General features: G+C 50.5%; 1 protein-coding gene across 1 annotated transcript; it reads left to right on the top strand.

Moving 5' to 3' along the window:
• The first annotated feature begins 11,778 nt into the window (after window positions 1-11,778).
• LOC116967588 (tubulin alpha-1B chain-like) lies at window positions 11,779-14,971 on the top strand. Its single transcript, XM_033014203.1, has 5 exons — window positions 11,779-11,784; window positions 12,169-12,391; window positions 12,520-12,668; window positions 12,922-13,602; window positions 14,675-14,971. The coding sequence occupies exons 1-5, from the start codon at window positions 11,779-11,781 to the stop codon at window positions 14,969-14,971; spliced, it is 1,356 nt and encodes a 451-aa protein (XP_032870094.1).
• Window positions 14,972-15,553: the final 582 nt, after the last annotated feature.

The raw sequence follows: 15,553 nt of genomic DNA, 5'->3' as shown, positions 1-15,553 counted from the left end.
TTGCAAACGGGACAGGCGTTGACAAACTCCCGAGTGTCCTCCTCCAGCGATGCCCACCAGAACCTCCGTAGCACCATCTCATTGGTCCGCTGAATGCCGGGATGACAGGTGAGTCGAGAGCTGTGGGCCCACTGAAGGACGTCGGACTGCAGGGTAGAAACCACAAACAGGCGATCAGGAGGGCATGCACAGGGTCCCGGCTGGTTCCCCAAGGCCGCCTTGACCCTATCCTCCACTTCCCAGGTGAGGGAGGCAACCCCTGTGCGAGGACGGGAGAATGGTCTTGGGGCCAGAGGCAGGCTCCTCCTTCGCCAAGAACTGCCGAGGGAGGGCATCGAGCTTCACGTTGCGGGACCCAGGTCGGTAGGAGAGGGAGAAGTTGAAGCGGGTGAGGAAGAGAGACCAGCGGGCCTGACGAGAGTTGAGCCTCTTGGCTGACTGGAGGTATTTAAGGTTCTTGTGGTCAGTCCAAACCAAGAAAGGCTGCTCGGTTCCCTCAGCCAGTGACGCCATTCCTCCAACGCCAACTTAACCGCCAACAGTTCTCGGTTGCCAATGTCATCATTCCTCTCAGCAGGAGTCAGGCGTCGGGAGAAGAAAGCGCATGGATGGAGCTTCTGGTCCCCGGCAGCCCGCTGGGACAGAACAGCTCCCACCCCCACGTCGGAGGCGTCTACCTCCACCACGAACTGTCTCTCTGAGTCCGGAACTTGGAGGATGGGGGCGATGTAAACCGTGTCTTGAGTGTCTGAAAAGCTCGTCGGCCGCGGCAGACCACCGGAACGGAACCTTGGAGGAGGTGAGTGCCGTGAGGGGTGCAGCCACAGTACTGTAGCCACGGATTAACCGTCGGTAAAAATTGGCGAACCCCAGGAACCTTTGGAGCTGCTTGCGGGAGTCAGGAACAGGCCAGTTGGTGACAGCAGAGACCTTGGCGGGGTCCATCTTGATGTTCCCTTGGCCAACGATGTATCCTAGGAAGGAGACTGATGGCGAGTGAAACTCGCACTTCTCAGCTTTAACGAAGAGCGAGTTCTCCAGGAGCCGATGTAGAACTGCCTGGATGTGGTGTACGTGTTCCTCCTTGGTCCGTGAAAAGATGAGGATGTCATCAAGATAGACGAACACGTACTTGTTCAACATGTCTCTGAGAACGTCATTGACCAAAGCCTGGAAGAGACGGCCGGGGCGTTGGTGAGGCCAAAGGGCATCACCAGGTATTCATAATGTCCCGTGGGAGTGTTGAAGGCGGTCTTCCACTCATCTCCCTCTTTGATGCGGACCAAGTGGTAGGCGTTGCGTAGATCCAACTTCGAAAAGATGGTGGCCCCCTCCAGGAGCTCGAAAGCAGAGGAGATGAGTGGGAGAGGGTAGCGATTCTTCACCGTGATGCCGTTGAGCTCCCAGTAATCTATGCAGGGACGCAGAGATTTGTCCTTCTTCTCCACGAAGAAGAACCCAGCCCCAGCAGGAGACGAGGAGGGACGGATGAGACCAGCAGCCAAGAGTCATTTATGTATATCTCCCATGGCGCCTCTCTCAGGGGCGGACAGGGAGTAAAGGCGACCCCCTAGGAGGAGCGGAACCAGGCAGGAGGTCTATGGCGCAGTCATAGGGCCGATGAGGAGGACGGGAGGTGTCCCTAGACTTGCTAAAAACCTCCCCAAAGTCATGGTACTCGGCTGGGACCCCCGTCAGATCTGAAGCAGAACTGGAGCAGGTGGCCGGTTGAGGAGCTGAGGCTTGCTTCAGGCACACTTGGTGGCAGGAAGGGCTCCATCCCAAGATGACCCCCGTCCTCCAGTCGATGTTGGGGTTGTGTCGCCGAAGCCAGGGGTAACCCAGGATGAGGTGAAGACGGGGAGACTGCAGGATGTGGAACTGGATGGTCTCCTGGTGATTACCAGACAGGAGCATGCGCACTGGGACCGTCTGGTGAGAAACAGTCCCCAGGAGATGGCCGTCGAGGGCGTTGGCGGGAACAGGTTCAGGCAGGGGAACACAACTGATGCCAAGCTGGCGGGCTAGTTCCATGTCCATAAGATTAATGTCACAACCAGAGTCTATGAAGGTGGCGTGGGTGTGAGAACCATCAGACAACAGCAGGCGGGCATGACAAAGAGGGCGTCGGGCAGAGGAAAGTTCAGAGGTTCGACTCACCAGTAATTCCTCCGCTACTGGTGAGTCTGGCCTTTTACTGGACACTTGGAGATGTAATGACCGGCCAGGCCACAGTAGAGGCAGAGGTTCCCCCGACGCCGACCTTCCCGTTACTCGGGGGTGAGACTGGTGCGACCCACCTACATGGGTTCGGGTTGCCTCGACGGTTGCCCCGACGAGGGTAGTCCAGTCTCCGGAGGAAAACGAGTTTGGGTGGATAGCTGGCGGACCGCCTGTCCCTGTCGCCTCTCCCAACGTCTCGCCAGGATGCGTCGGTCCAGACGGGTCGTTAGCTCGATAAGCCCATCCAGAGAAGAAGGAAGGTCGTGGGACACCAACTCATCCTTGATATAGTCATTCAAGCCCAGCAAGAAAGCGTCACACTGGGCCGGGGCGTTCCAATCACTCTGACGGGCCCTGGTGCGAAAGTCGATGGCGAAGTCAGCGACGCTCTGGTTTCCCTGGCTCAACCCCAGCAGACCTCCCGCAGCGTCCGGGCCCATCTAAACCTCACCGAACACCTTGCGAAGCTCCACGGCGAAGGCCTGGAAAGAGGAGCAAGCCGGCATGCGTCGCTCCCATTCAGCCGTTCCCCACAGCCGAGCTCTGCCAGTCAGGTGATTAATGGTAAACGCCACTCTCGCCGCTTCCTGGGCGAAGGTGTAGGGCTGTAGGGCGAAGAGAATGGAACAGTTCGTGATGAATGGGTTGCAGCCCTCCGGGTCTCCAGCGTAGCGCTCCGGGGTTCCCACCCGGGGCTCAGGTGATGGTCCTGGCGGACCGGGAGCTGGTGCTGTCGGAGCCGGAGGCGAAGCATGGGGTGTAGCCTGGGCGAGGGTGGTCGTCAGCTGTTGGACCTGGGTGGCTAGTGCAACCAATGCTTGCTCTTGGTTTGACACAGCCTGTCGAACCTCGGAGTTGGAGACAGTGAGCATAGCTTTGTGCTGCAGGAGCGTGTGCTCAATCCTCTCGAAGCGGTTTGACGGAGACGTTGTGTGCGCTGAGTCCATTGTTGGCCAGATTGTACTGTAACGGGTATAGCTTGGACCAAATAGCAGCACAGAATCAGGCAGGTATAGTTGGTAATGAACGTTATTACGATATTGTAACACAGAGTAGTAAAACAGGAATGGGTACACCGTACTCACACAGAGGCTCAGGATTGAACGAGTGTTCCGAAGAGGGGCAGGCAGGAGACGTAGTCGGGGTAGCGGAAGGTCCGGTAACCAGGAGATCCAACACACGATGCAAACAAACCAGCGAGGGACAGACGAAAGGAGAGTCGAAGCCAGGCAGGAAGTCGAGGAGCCGTTGCAGGGATACACCAAACAGCCCAGGAGAGAGGCAGACAGAAACCAGGAGGTACGGGACGAAGGCCGTGGTCGGGGACAGAAGGCTGATGTGATATCCGGGAAGACGACAGGACGGAATGGTCAGGGGCAGGCAGGCAGTCGAGAAATCGCTGGAGAGTCTTGCATGAATGCTGAGAACAATCTGGCACTGTGTGAACGGTGAGGAGAGTCTATATACCGGGTTAATAGGTGATCAGAGGCACTTGAGTGCAACAGGTGAGGAGAGTTGGGCTGATGAGAGGGGAGTGGCAGGCAGGCAGGTGAGGAGAAGGAGGGGCCGATGGAAAAGTACTGGGAGGTGAAGTGGATGAGAATGAGGAGAGGGCAGACTGTGATAAACCTCACATTTATCTATATTATATTCCTCAAATTAGGAGAGCAAAACTGTACACAATACTCCAGATGTATGGAAAATACATCTGTATGGAAAAAAACGTTGTTTGGCAGCAACTGGGAGGGGGTGGTGATGGGCGGGTTGACAAACTAGAGAGGGGGAATGCCGGGGTTACAAACACAAGTTGGCCGTGCCGTTGTGTTTGGCTGCCCACCGTCTCCCGTCTGGCCGCCGCATAGCCTGCAGTCAATCCTGGTGTCCGAACGCCAAAGACACCATATAACCATATAATAACCATATAACAATTACAGCACGGAAACAGGCCATCTCGACCCTTCTAGTCCGTGCCGAACACGTATTCTCCCCTAGTCCCATATACCTTCTCTCAGACCATAACCCTCCATTCCTTTCCCGTCCATATAACTATCCAATTTATTTTTAAATGATAAAAACGAACCTGCCTCCACCACATTCACTGGAAGCTCATTCCACACAGCCACCACTCTCTGAGTAAAGAAGTTCCCCCTCATGTTACCCCTAAACTTCTGTCCCTTAATTCTCAAGTCATGCCCCCTTGTTTGAATCTTCCCTACTCTCAGTGGGAAAAGCTTATCCACATCAACTCTGTCTATCCCTCTCATCATTTTAAAGACCTCTATCAAGTCCCCCCTTAACCTTCTGCGCTCCAAAGAATAAAGCCCTAACTTGTTCAACCTTTCTCTGTAACTTAGTTGCTGAAACCCAGGCAACATTCTAGTAAATCTCCTCTGTACTCTCTCTATTTTGTTGACATCCTTCCTATAATTAGGCGACCAAAATTGTGCCCCATACTCCAGAATTGGCCTCACAAATGCCTTGTACAATTTTAACATTACATCCCAACTTCTATACTCAATGCTCTGATTTATAAAGGCCAGCACACCAAAAGCTTTCTTTACCACCCTATCTACATGAGATTCCACTTTCAGGGAACTGTGCACAGTTATTCCCAGATCCCTCTGTTCACCTGCATTCTTCAATTCCCTACCATTTACCATGTACGTCCTATTTTGATTTGTCCTGCCAAGATGTAGCACCTCACACTTATCAGCATTAAACTCCATCTGCCATCTTTCAGTCCACTCTTCCAACTGGCATAAATCTCTCTGTAGACTTTGAAAATCTACTTCATTTCAAGGATAAGGGGGAAATCCTTTAAAACCGAGATGGGAAGAACTTTTTTCACACAGAGAGTGGTGAATCTCTGGAACTCCCTGCCACAGAGGGTAGTCGAGGCCAGTTCATTGGCTATATTTAAGAGGGAGTTAGATGTGGCCCTTGTGGCTAAGGGGATCAGAGGGTATGGAGAGAAGGCAGGTACGGGATACTGAGTTGGATGATCAGCCATGATCATATTGAATGGCGGTGCAGGCTCGAAGGGCCGAATGGCCTACTCCTGCACCTAATTTCTATGTTTCTATGTTTCTATGTTTCATTATCCACAACCCCACCTATCTTAGTATCATCTGCATACTTACTAATCCAATTTACCACACCATCATCCAGATCATTGATGTACATGACAAACAACAGTGGACCCAACACAGATCCCTGTGGCACCGCACTAGTCACTGACGTCTAACCTGACAAACAACCATCCACCATTACTCTCTGGCATCTCCCATTCAGCCACTGTTGAATCCATCTTGCTACTCCACCATTAATACCCAACCATTGAACCTTCTTAACCAACCTTCCATGAGGAACCTTGTCAAAGGCCTTACTGAAGTCCATATATACAACATCCACTGCTTTACCCTCATCAATTTCCCGAGTAACCTCTTCAAAAATTCAAGAAGATTAGTCAAACATGACCTTCCAGGCACAAATCCATGTTGACTGTTCCTAATCAGACCCTGTGTATCCAGATGTCCATATATATTATATCTAAGTATCCTTTCCATTAATTTGCCCACCACTGACGTCAAACTAACAGGTCTATAATTGCTAGGTTTACTCTTAGACCCCTTTTTAAACAATGGAACAACATGCGCAGTACGCCAATCCTCCGGTACTATTCCCGTTTCTAATGACATTTGAAATATTTCTGTCATAGCCCCTGCTATTTCTACACTAAATGCTATGTCGCTCTTCCAGGGAGATGCTAAATGCATTTCGTTGTCTCTGTACTGTACACTGACAATGACAGTTAAAATTGAATCTGAATCTGAATCTGAATCTGAATCTAACTTCCCTCAATGTCCTAGGGAATATCCTGTCCGGACCTGGAGACTTATCCACTTTTATATTTCTCAAAAGTGTCAGTACTTCCTCTTCTTTGAATCTCATAGTTTCCATAGCTACTCTATTTGTTTCCCTTACCTCACATAATTCAATATCCTTCTCCTTGGTGAACACCGAAGAAAAGAAATTGTTCAATATCTCCCCCATCTCTTTTGGCTCTGCAGATAGCTGTCCACTTTGAATCTCTAATGGACCAATTCTATCCCTCGTTATCCTTTTGCTATTAATATAGCTGTAGAAACCCTTTGGATTTACTTTCACCTGCCAAAGCAACCTCATATCTTCTTTTAGCTTTTCTAATTTCTTTCTTAAGATTCTTTTACATTCTTTATACTCCTCAAGCACTTCATTTACTCCATGCTGCCTATAATTATTGTAGATCTCCCTCTTTTTCCGAACCAAGTGTCCAATTTCCCTTGAAAACCATGGCTCTTTCCAATTTTTACTATTTCCTTTCAACCGAACAGGGACATAAAGATTCTGTACTCTTAACATTTCCCCTTTAAATGCACTCCATTTCTCTTCCACATGTTTCCATAAAACAAAATGTCCCAATTTACTCCTTTTAATCCTTTCGCATCTCATCAAAGTTAGCCTTTCCCCAAACAAAAATCACAACCCTAGGTCCGGTTCTGACCCTCTCCATAATTATATTGAAACTAATGGTATTGTGATCACTGGTCCCGAACTGTTCCCCAACGCATACCTCTGCCACCTGACCCGTCTAATTTCCTAACAGGAGGTCCAGCACCGCCCCTTCTCTAGTAGGTACTTCTATGTATTGCTGCAAAAAACTATCCTGCACACATTTTACAAACTCCAACCCATCCAGCCCATTTACAGAATGTGTTTCCCAGTCTATGTGTGGACAATTGAAATCTCCCACAATCACTACCTTGTGCTTACTACTAATATCTGCAATATCCTTACATATTTGCTCTTCCAATTCTCGCTCCCCATTTGGCGGTCTATAATACACCCCTATAAGTGTTGCTACACATTTCCCATTTCTCAGTTCCACCCAAATAGCCTCTCTAGACGAGCCCTCTAATCTATCCTGCCAAAGCACTGCTGTAATATCTTCCCTGATAAGCAATGCAACACCTCCACCTCTTGCCCCTCCAATGCTATCACACCTGAAGCAACGAAATCCTGGAATATTTAGTTTCCAATCACAGCCCTCCTGCAACCATGTTTCACTGATCGCCACAACATCATATTTCCAGGTGTCAATCCAGGCTCTAAGTTCATCCACCTTTCTTACAATGCTCCTAGCATTAAAATATACACATTTAAGAAACCCACCCTCTCTTATTCTCTGTTTATTGTCTTTTTATTCTCTCCCCTACATTTTGGGTCAGAGTGCTACCATTCTCTGCCCCCTGCTTCACACACTGACTGCTAGCTTTCCCAATTTCAGTCCCTCCCCCCAACCATACTAGTTTAAAGTCTCCCCAGTAGCCTTTGCAAATCTCCCCGCCAGGATATTGGTCCCCCTCGAGTTCAAGTGCAACCCGTCCTTTCTGTACAGGTCGCACCTTCCCCAAAAGAGGTCCCAATGATCCAGAAACTCGAATCCATACCCACTGCACCAGTCCCTCATCCACTCATTTATCCTCCACCTCGCTCCATTCCTACTCTCACTGTCGCGTGGCACAGGCAGTAATCCTGAGATTGTTACCTTTGCAGTCCTTCTCCTTAACTCTCTACCTAACTCCCTAAATTCTTCTTTCAGGACCTCTTCCTTTTTTTACCTATGTCGTTGGTACCTATATGTACCACAACCTCAGGCTCCTCTCCCTCCCATTTCAGGATTTCTTGGACACGTTCAGACACATCCCTGACCCTGACACCAGGGAGGCAAACTACCATCCGGGTCTCCTGTCTGCGTCCACCGAATCGCCTATCCGACCCCCTGACTATAGAGTCCCCTATTACAATTGCCCTCCTCTTCTTTTCCTTACCCTTCTGAGCAACAAGACCTGTCTTTATGCCAGAGGCCCGGCCGCTGTCGCTGCCCCCAGGTAGGCTGTCTCCCCCACCTTTACTCAAACATGAGTACTTCTTTTCAAGGTGTACAGCCACCGGGGTACTCACCAGCCCCTGCCTCTGCCCGTTGCCCTTCCTAACTGTGACCCAGTTTTCTGTCTCCCGTGGTCTTGGAGTGGCCACCTCCCTGTAACTCCTATCTATGACCTCCTCGCTCTCCCTGAGCAGACAGAGGTCATCAAGTTGCTGTTCCAGGTTCCTAACACGGTCCCTTAGGAGCCCCATCTCGACGCACCTGGCGCAGATGTGGACGTCTGGAGGGCACTCCGACTCCATGACCTCCCACATCTGACATCCAGAACAGTAAACTGCCCTGGCCTTCATTCTCCCCCTTGTCCAAATACATCGCGGGTCTTGTCTCAACCTGGACATCCGAGCCTCTGTCGTCGAGGTCTTCATCCGAGGTAGACAAAAATGCTGGAGAAACTCAGCGGGTGCAGCAGCATCTATGGGGCGAAGGAAATAGGCAATGTTTCGGGCCGAAACCCTTCTTCATCCGAAGCCCCGGACAAAGCCCCGGGCAAAGCTACCTCAATCTGAGGAAGGACATTCCTGCAATAGAGGGAGTACAGAGAAGGTTCACCAGACTGATTCCTGGGATGGCAGGACTTTCATATGAAGAAAGACTGGATAGACTCGGCTTGTACTCGCTAGAATTTAGAAGATTGAGGGGGGATCTTATAGAAACTTACAAATTCTTAAGTGGCTGGACAGGCTAGATGCAGGAAGATTGTTCCCGATGTTGGGGAAATCCAGAACAAGGGGCCACATACAGTTTAAGGATTAAGGGGAAGTATTTTAGGACCGAGTTGAGAAAAACATTTTTTTTCACACACAGAGAGTGGTGAATCTGTGGAATTCTCTGCCACAGAATGTAGTTGAGGCAACAGTTCATTGGCTATATTTAAGAGGGAGTTAGATGTGGCCCTTGTGGTTAAAGGGATCAGGGGATATGGAGAGAAGGCAGGTACAGGAGACTGAGTTGGATGATCAGCCACGATCATATTGATGGCGGTGCAGGCTCGAAGGGCCGAATGGCCTACCGCTGCACCTATTCTCTATGTTTCTATATTTCTAAATGCCTGTATTTCATATCCCTCAGAATATTCTCTAGTAACTTTCCAACTACAGATCTTAAGCTCACTGGCCTATAATTCCCAACATTTTCCCTGTAGCCCTTCTTGAAAGAAAGACACAACATTGACCAACCTACAGTCTCCCAGCATCTGTCCTGAATATGAAGCCGACTCGAAAATTTCAACCAAAGCTCCCGCAATTTCCTCTCTGGTTTCCGTAAATGTGGTCGGAATAATATCTGACCAGACCATGGAGATTTATCTCCCTTCATACCTATCCGTGTCTCTTACCAACTGTTTTTCAAATTTTGGGATAGTCCCAACCTCCTCTGGCAGCTGGGTCCATACATCCACCACCCTTTGTGTGAAAAAGTTACTCCCCAGATTCCTATTAAATCTATTCCCCTTTACCTTGAACCTATGTCCTCTGGTCTTCTATTCCCCTACTCTGGGCAAGACATTTTGTGTATGAACCCCATCTATTCCTCTCATGAATTTACACACCTCTATAAGATCACCCCTCATCATCCTGCGCTCCAAGGAATAGAGACCCAGCCTACTCAACCTCTCCATATAGATCAGACCTTCTAGTCCTGGCAGAATCCTCGTAAATCTACTCTGAACCCTTTCAAGCACGACAATATTTTCCCTATACACGGTACCTAGAAGTACACACAATATTCTAAATGCGATCTCACCAACGTCTTATACAACTGCAACATGACCTCCCAACTTCTATACTCAGTACTTGGACACATTACAAATGTGGCAGCGTCGGCGGCCGATATAGCCACAGCATTGCACCCTGTCTGTGCCGCCAGGCTATATTACTGAAGCAGAGAAATGAAAAGGAGATGATGGTCACCATGCTGCATTGTGCTACAGGCCCAGAAATAGACCACGGGAATTAGAAGACCAAGCACTGCCCGTTTGTACCTTATCTCCAAAATCCTCAAACACAACTGCCCTGACAGACCCATTGTTCCTGCCTGCTCCTGTCCCACGGGAATGATTTCCACGTACCTCTAATCCATCCTATCTTCCCTGGTCCAATCTCTCCCGACCTATGTCTAAGATACCTCACATACCCATCGTCTCTTGAATGACCTTGAAACCTTGACTTCCGCTTTCGGAGCCCCCAATCCCACATCTTTACTTTGGACGTTCAGCCACTGTACTCCTCCACCCCCCAACAGGAAGGCCTTAAAGTTCTCCGTTTCTTCCTCGACCGCAGAACCAACGAATTTATCTTTACTAACACTCTCTCCGTCTAGCGAAGCTGGTCCTCACACTAAAAAAAATCACCTTTGAGTCCTCCCACTTCCTCCAAGTCCAAGGCTGTATGTCCAGCGGCAAGTGATAGATTGGAATCTAGCAGATTATGGAAACATGGAAACATAGATAATAGGTGCAGGAGTAGGCCATTCGGCCCTTCGAGCCTGCACCGCCATTCAATATGATCATGGCTGATCATCCAACTCAGTATCATGTACCTGCCTTCTCTCCATACCCCCTGATCGCTTTAGCCACAAGGGACACATCTAACTACCTCTTAAATATAGCCTATGAACTGTGGCCTCAACTACCTTCTGTGGCAGAGAGTTCCAGAGATTCACCGCTCCCTGTGTGAAAAATGTTTTTCTGATCTCGGTCCTAAAGGATTTCCCCCTTATCCTTAAACTGTGACCCCTTGTTCTGGATTTCCCCAACATCGGGAACAATCTTCCTGCATCTAGCCTGTCCAACCCCTTAAGAATTTTGTACGTTTCTATAAGATCCCCCTCAATCTTCTAAATTCTAGGGAGTACAAGCCGAGTCTATCCAGTCTTACTTCATATGAAAGTCCTGACATCCCAGAAATCAGTCTGGTGAACCTTCTCTGTACTCCCTCTAAGGCAAGAATGTCTTTCCTGAGATTTGGAGACCAAAACTGTGCACATTACTCCAGGTGTGGTCTCACGAATACCCTGTACAACTGCAGTAGAAACTCCCTGCTCCTATACTCAAATCCTTTTGCTATGAATGCTAACATACCATTCGCTTTCTTCACTGCCTGCTGCACCTGCATGCCTACTTTCAATGACTGGTGTACCATGACACCCAGGCCTCGTTGCATTATGGCACCGGAGAGCTGGTTCATGTACGAATGGTTTATTTCATTGGGTGAGGAAGTGTAATAGGTGGCGCTAGGTTTCACTTGGGGGCATTGGGTCAGACCGCTGTATTTCTAGCGGCAAGTGATGGATTGTAATCTGGCAGATGACAACGGGAAATGGATTGCGTCACTGAAGGTCCATCTTTCTAAGTCACACACTGTGGATTATTCATCAATGAGCGCCTTGGAACCTTATGTGTTTGTTTCCTGTGGCAACCAAGGCCATTGTTCTCACTGACCAGTCAGCGCTCGTTCGGCCCAGCGCTAACGTTCTATCCCCGGGGGCCGTATAAATACCGGAGCGGCGCCGCATTGCGTCACTGTCTCTGGAAACACGCGAGCGGAGCAACATGGTGAGCGCGCGGGGGGATGCCCGTGAGACGCGCGTGTTCCACCCGAGCGAGGGATCCACGGGATGGGGGGGGGGGGGGGTCGAGGCGATTGGTGGACTGTTGTTCGAGATTGGACACGGGGAAAGGGAGAGCGCACCCGGGGAATTGGGATCGTAGTGGCTGAATGGATACGCTGAGCGGGAATGAGGCGACGGTGGGAGGGAAGGGCGCGGGGTACTCACGGGGCGGGGATTTTCGGGGAATTCGAGGGTTGCAAAAGGCGAATGCAGCGCGGGGTGTGCGCGAATTGTAGAGGTGGGTAGAACTGAGACGGTGCTCACATAGGGCGTGGGTCGGTGCGCGATCAATGCGCTTTGAACAAGTCTAAGTGTAGTCCATCTCACCCCCTGTTTCCCCTCGCCAACAGCGCGAGTGTATTTCAATCCACATCGGCCAGGCTGGAGTCCAGATTGGCAACGCTTGCTGGGAGTTGTATTGCCTGGAGCACGGGATCCAGCCGGATGGACAGATGCCCACCGACTCTACCATCGGAGGCGGCGACGATTCGTTCAACACCTTCTTCAGCGAGACGGGGGCGGGCAAGCACGTACCAAGGGCCGTGTTCATCGACCTGGAGCCCACGGTGATCGGTAAGGTGGGGGGGGGGGGGGGTCCGGAGAATGTAGGGCGTTGACTTAAACCCCTCCCGTGCGGGGATGGACGAGTGTGTGCCGATGGTGAATTCACGCTTCTGTGCTCCCCTCCCCTCTCCCTGCAGACGAGGTGCGGACCGGCACCTACCGCCAGCTCTTCCACCCCGAGCAGCTCATCACCGGCAAGGAGGACGCGGCCAATAACTACGCCCGGGGCCACTGCTCCATCGGCAAGGAGATCGTGGACCTGGTCCTGGATCGCATCCGGAAGCTGGTAGGTTGCTGAGCGAATGCAAATTCTTGTACAACGCTCCCCGTGCGTGCAGCGCCAATGTGTCCGGTTACACCGGTCCATTCCCGAGTACTGCGGCCACGATACTCCCGGATTCCCATTGCTACCTCTCCCTTCATCACTGAGATACCCACCGCACTATCTCTCTCAGCGCCGGCTATAGAGACCAACATGACCCTATCGCGTCGCCCCTTCCCTATCAAGAATTGATGCTTTGCCCCTTTTCCGCCCTCAGGCCGATCTGTGCACCGGACTCCAGGGGTTCCTCATCTTCCACAGTTTCGGCGGCGGCACCGGCTCGGGCTTCACCTCCCTCCTCATGGAGAGACTCTCCGTGGACTACGGCAAGAAATCCAAGCTGGAGTTTTCCGTCTACCCGGCGCCGCAGATCTCCACCGCCGTGGTCGAGCCCTACAACGCGGTGCTGGTCACCCACTGCACCCTGGAGCACTCCGACTGCGCCTTCATGGTGGACAACGAGGCCATTTACGACGTGTGCCGGCGGAACCTGGACATCGAGCGCCCCACCTACACCAACCTCAACCGCCTGTTGGCGCAGATTGTGTCGTCCATCACCGCCTCGCTGCGCTTCGACGGCGCCCTCAACGTGGACCTGACTGAGTTCCAGACCAACCTGGTCCCCTACCCGCGCATCCACTTCCCGCTCGTCACCTACGCTCCCATTATTTCGGCCGAGAAGGCTTACCACGAGGAACTGTCCGTTCCACAACTGACCAACGCCTGCTTCGAGCCGGCCAACCAGATGGTGAAGTGCGACCCCCGCCAGGGCAAGTACATGTCGTGCTGCATGTTGTACCGCGGGGACGTGGTGCCCAAGGACGTCAACGCCTCCATCGCCACCATCAAGACCAAGCGCTCCATCCAGTTCGTGGACTGGTGCCCGACCGGGTTCAAGGTGAGTGTGACCAATTCATAGAAACATAGAAACAAAGAAAATAGGTGCAGGAGGAGGCCATTCGGCCCTTCTAGCCAGCACCGCCATTCATTGTGATCATGGCTGATCGTCCCCTATCAATAACCCGTGCCTGCCTTCTCCCCATATCCCTTGACTCCACTAGCCCCTAGAGCTCTATCTAACTCTCTCTTAAATCCATCCAGTGACTTGGCCTCCACTGCTCTCTGTGGCAGGGAATTCCACAAATTCACAACTCTCTGGGTGAAAAGGTTTTTTCTCACCTCAGTCTTAAATGACCTCCCCTTTATTCTAAGACTGTGTGTGGCCCCTGGTTCTGGACTCGCCCAACATTGGGAACATTTTTCCTGCATCTAGCTTTTCCAGTCCTTTTATAATTTTATATGTTCCTATTAGATACCCCCATCATCCTTCTCATGTCCAGTGAATACAAGCATAGCCTTTTCAATCTTTCCTCATATGACAGTCCCGCCGTCCCAGGGATCAATCTCGTGAACCTACGCTGCACTGCCTCAATCACAAGGACATCCTTCCTCAAATTAGGATACCAAAACTGTACACAATAATCCAGATGTGGTCTCACCAGAGCCCAATACAACTGCAGAAGAACCTCTTTACTCCTATACTGAAATCCTCTTGTTATGAAGGCCAACATTCCATTAGCTTTCTTCACTGCAGCTGAATGCATTCTGGAAGTTAGGTACATATAGTAAATCCCAAAACATGTGGATCCGATTGGTTTTAGAGATTAAGGCCAGCCGCAGGCAAATGAGACGAACCCAACATGTCAACTCTTGGGGCATGGATAAGGTGGTTGGAAGGGCATGTTTCCCAGCTGCACAGCTCCATACCTTCATGGCTCTAACACGCATATCGGAACTTGCGGCGTTGATGGCTATCCAGAGAATACTTACAGCCTGAGATTTATTTTATGGAATCACAAGATTCTACTAAACGATGTTTGGTTAATTTTTGGGCGCATATTAAAGTGATAATGGAACATGTTTTTTTTGTAAGTAGTATTTATTATACGATATTTTTCTTCCGGCCATAGGTGGGCATCAATTACCAGCCCCCGACTGTGGTGCCGGGGGGAGACCTGGCCAAGGTACAACGTGCCCTCTGCATGCTGAGCAACACCACCGCCATCTCCATGGCCTGGTCCCGCCTCAACCTCAAGTTCGACAAGATGTACGCCAAGCGGGCCTTTGTCCACTGGTACGTGGGAGAGGGGCTGGAGGAAGGGGAGTTCCAGGACGCGCGGGAGGACATGGCGTCGCTGGAGAAGGACTACCAGGAGGTGGCCGTGGATTCCGCCGACTTGGCGAGACAGAGTGAAGAGGAAGAATAAGATGAATTAATTAGGAAGTTAAAAGTTTTATTTAATAGACTATATTGAAAGATATAACACTGATAATAATAAATTATTTTAATGAACAATTGTTTTGTCGATATATTGCAGAAGTCGGGTGAAACTTAGAAATATAGAAACATAGACAATAGGTGCAGGAGGTGGCCATTCGGCCCTTCGAGCCAGCACCGCCATTCATCATGATCATGCTGATCGTCCCCTATCAATAACCCATGCCTGCCTTCTCCCCATATCCCTTGACTCCACTAGCCCCTGAAGCTCTATCTAACTATCTCTTAAATCCACCCAGTGACTGGGAATTCCACAAACTCACAACTCTCTGGGTGAAAAAGTATTTTCTCACCTCAGTCTTAAATGGCCTCCCCTTTATTCTAAGTGTGTGTGGCCCCTGGTTCTGGACTCGCCCAAAAAGGAGGACATTTTTCCTGCATCTAGCTTGTCCAGTCCTTTTATAATTTTATATGATTCTATATGGACCCCCTCATCCTTCTGAACTCCAGTGAATACAAGCCTAGTCTTTTCAATCTTTCCTCATATGACAGTCCCGCCATCCCAGGGATC

Source organism: Amblyraja radiata, chromosome 40, assembly GCF_010909765.2.
Source record: "Amblyraja radiata isolate CabotCenter1 chromosome 40, sAmbRad1.1.pri, whole genome shotgun sequence".
NCBI classification, from domain to species: Eukaryota; Metazoa; Chordata; class Chondrichthyes; order Rajiformes; family Rajidae; genus Amblyraja; species Amblyraja radiata.
Note: the sequence above shows the minus strand (reverse complement) of the source record. Positions and strands in the feature narration are given on the sequence as shown.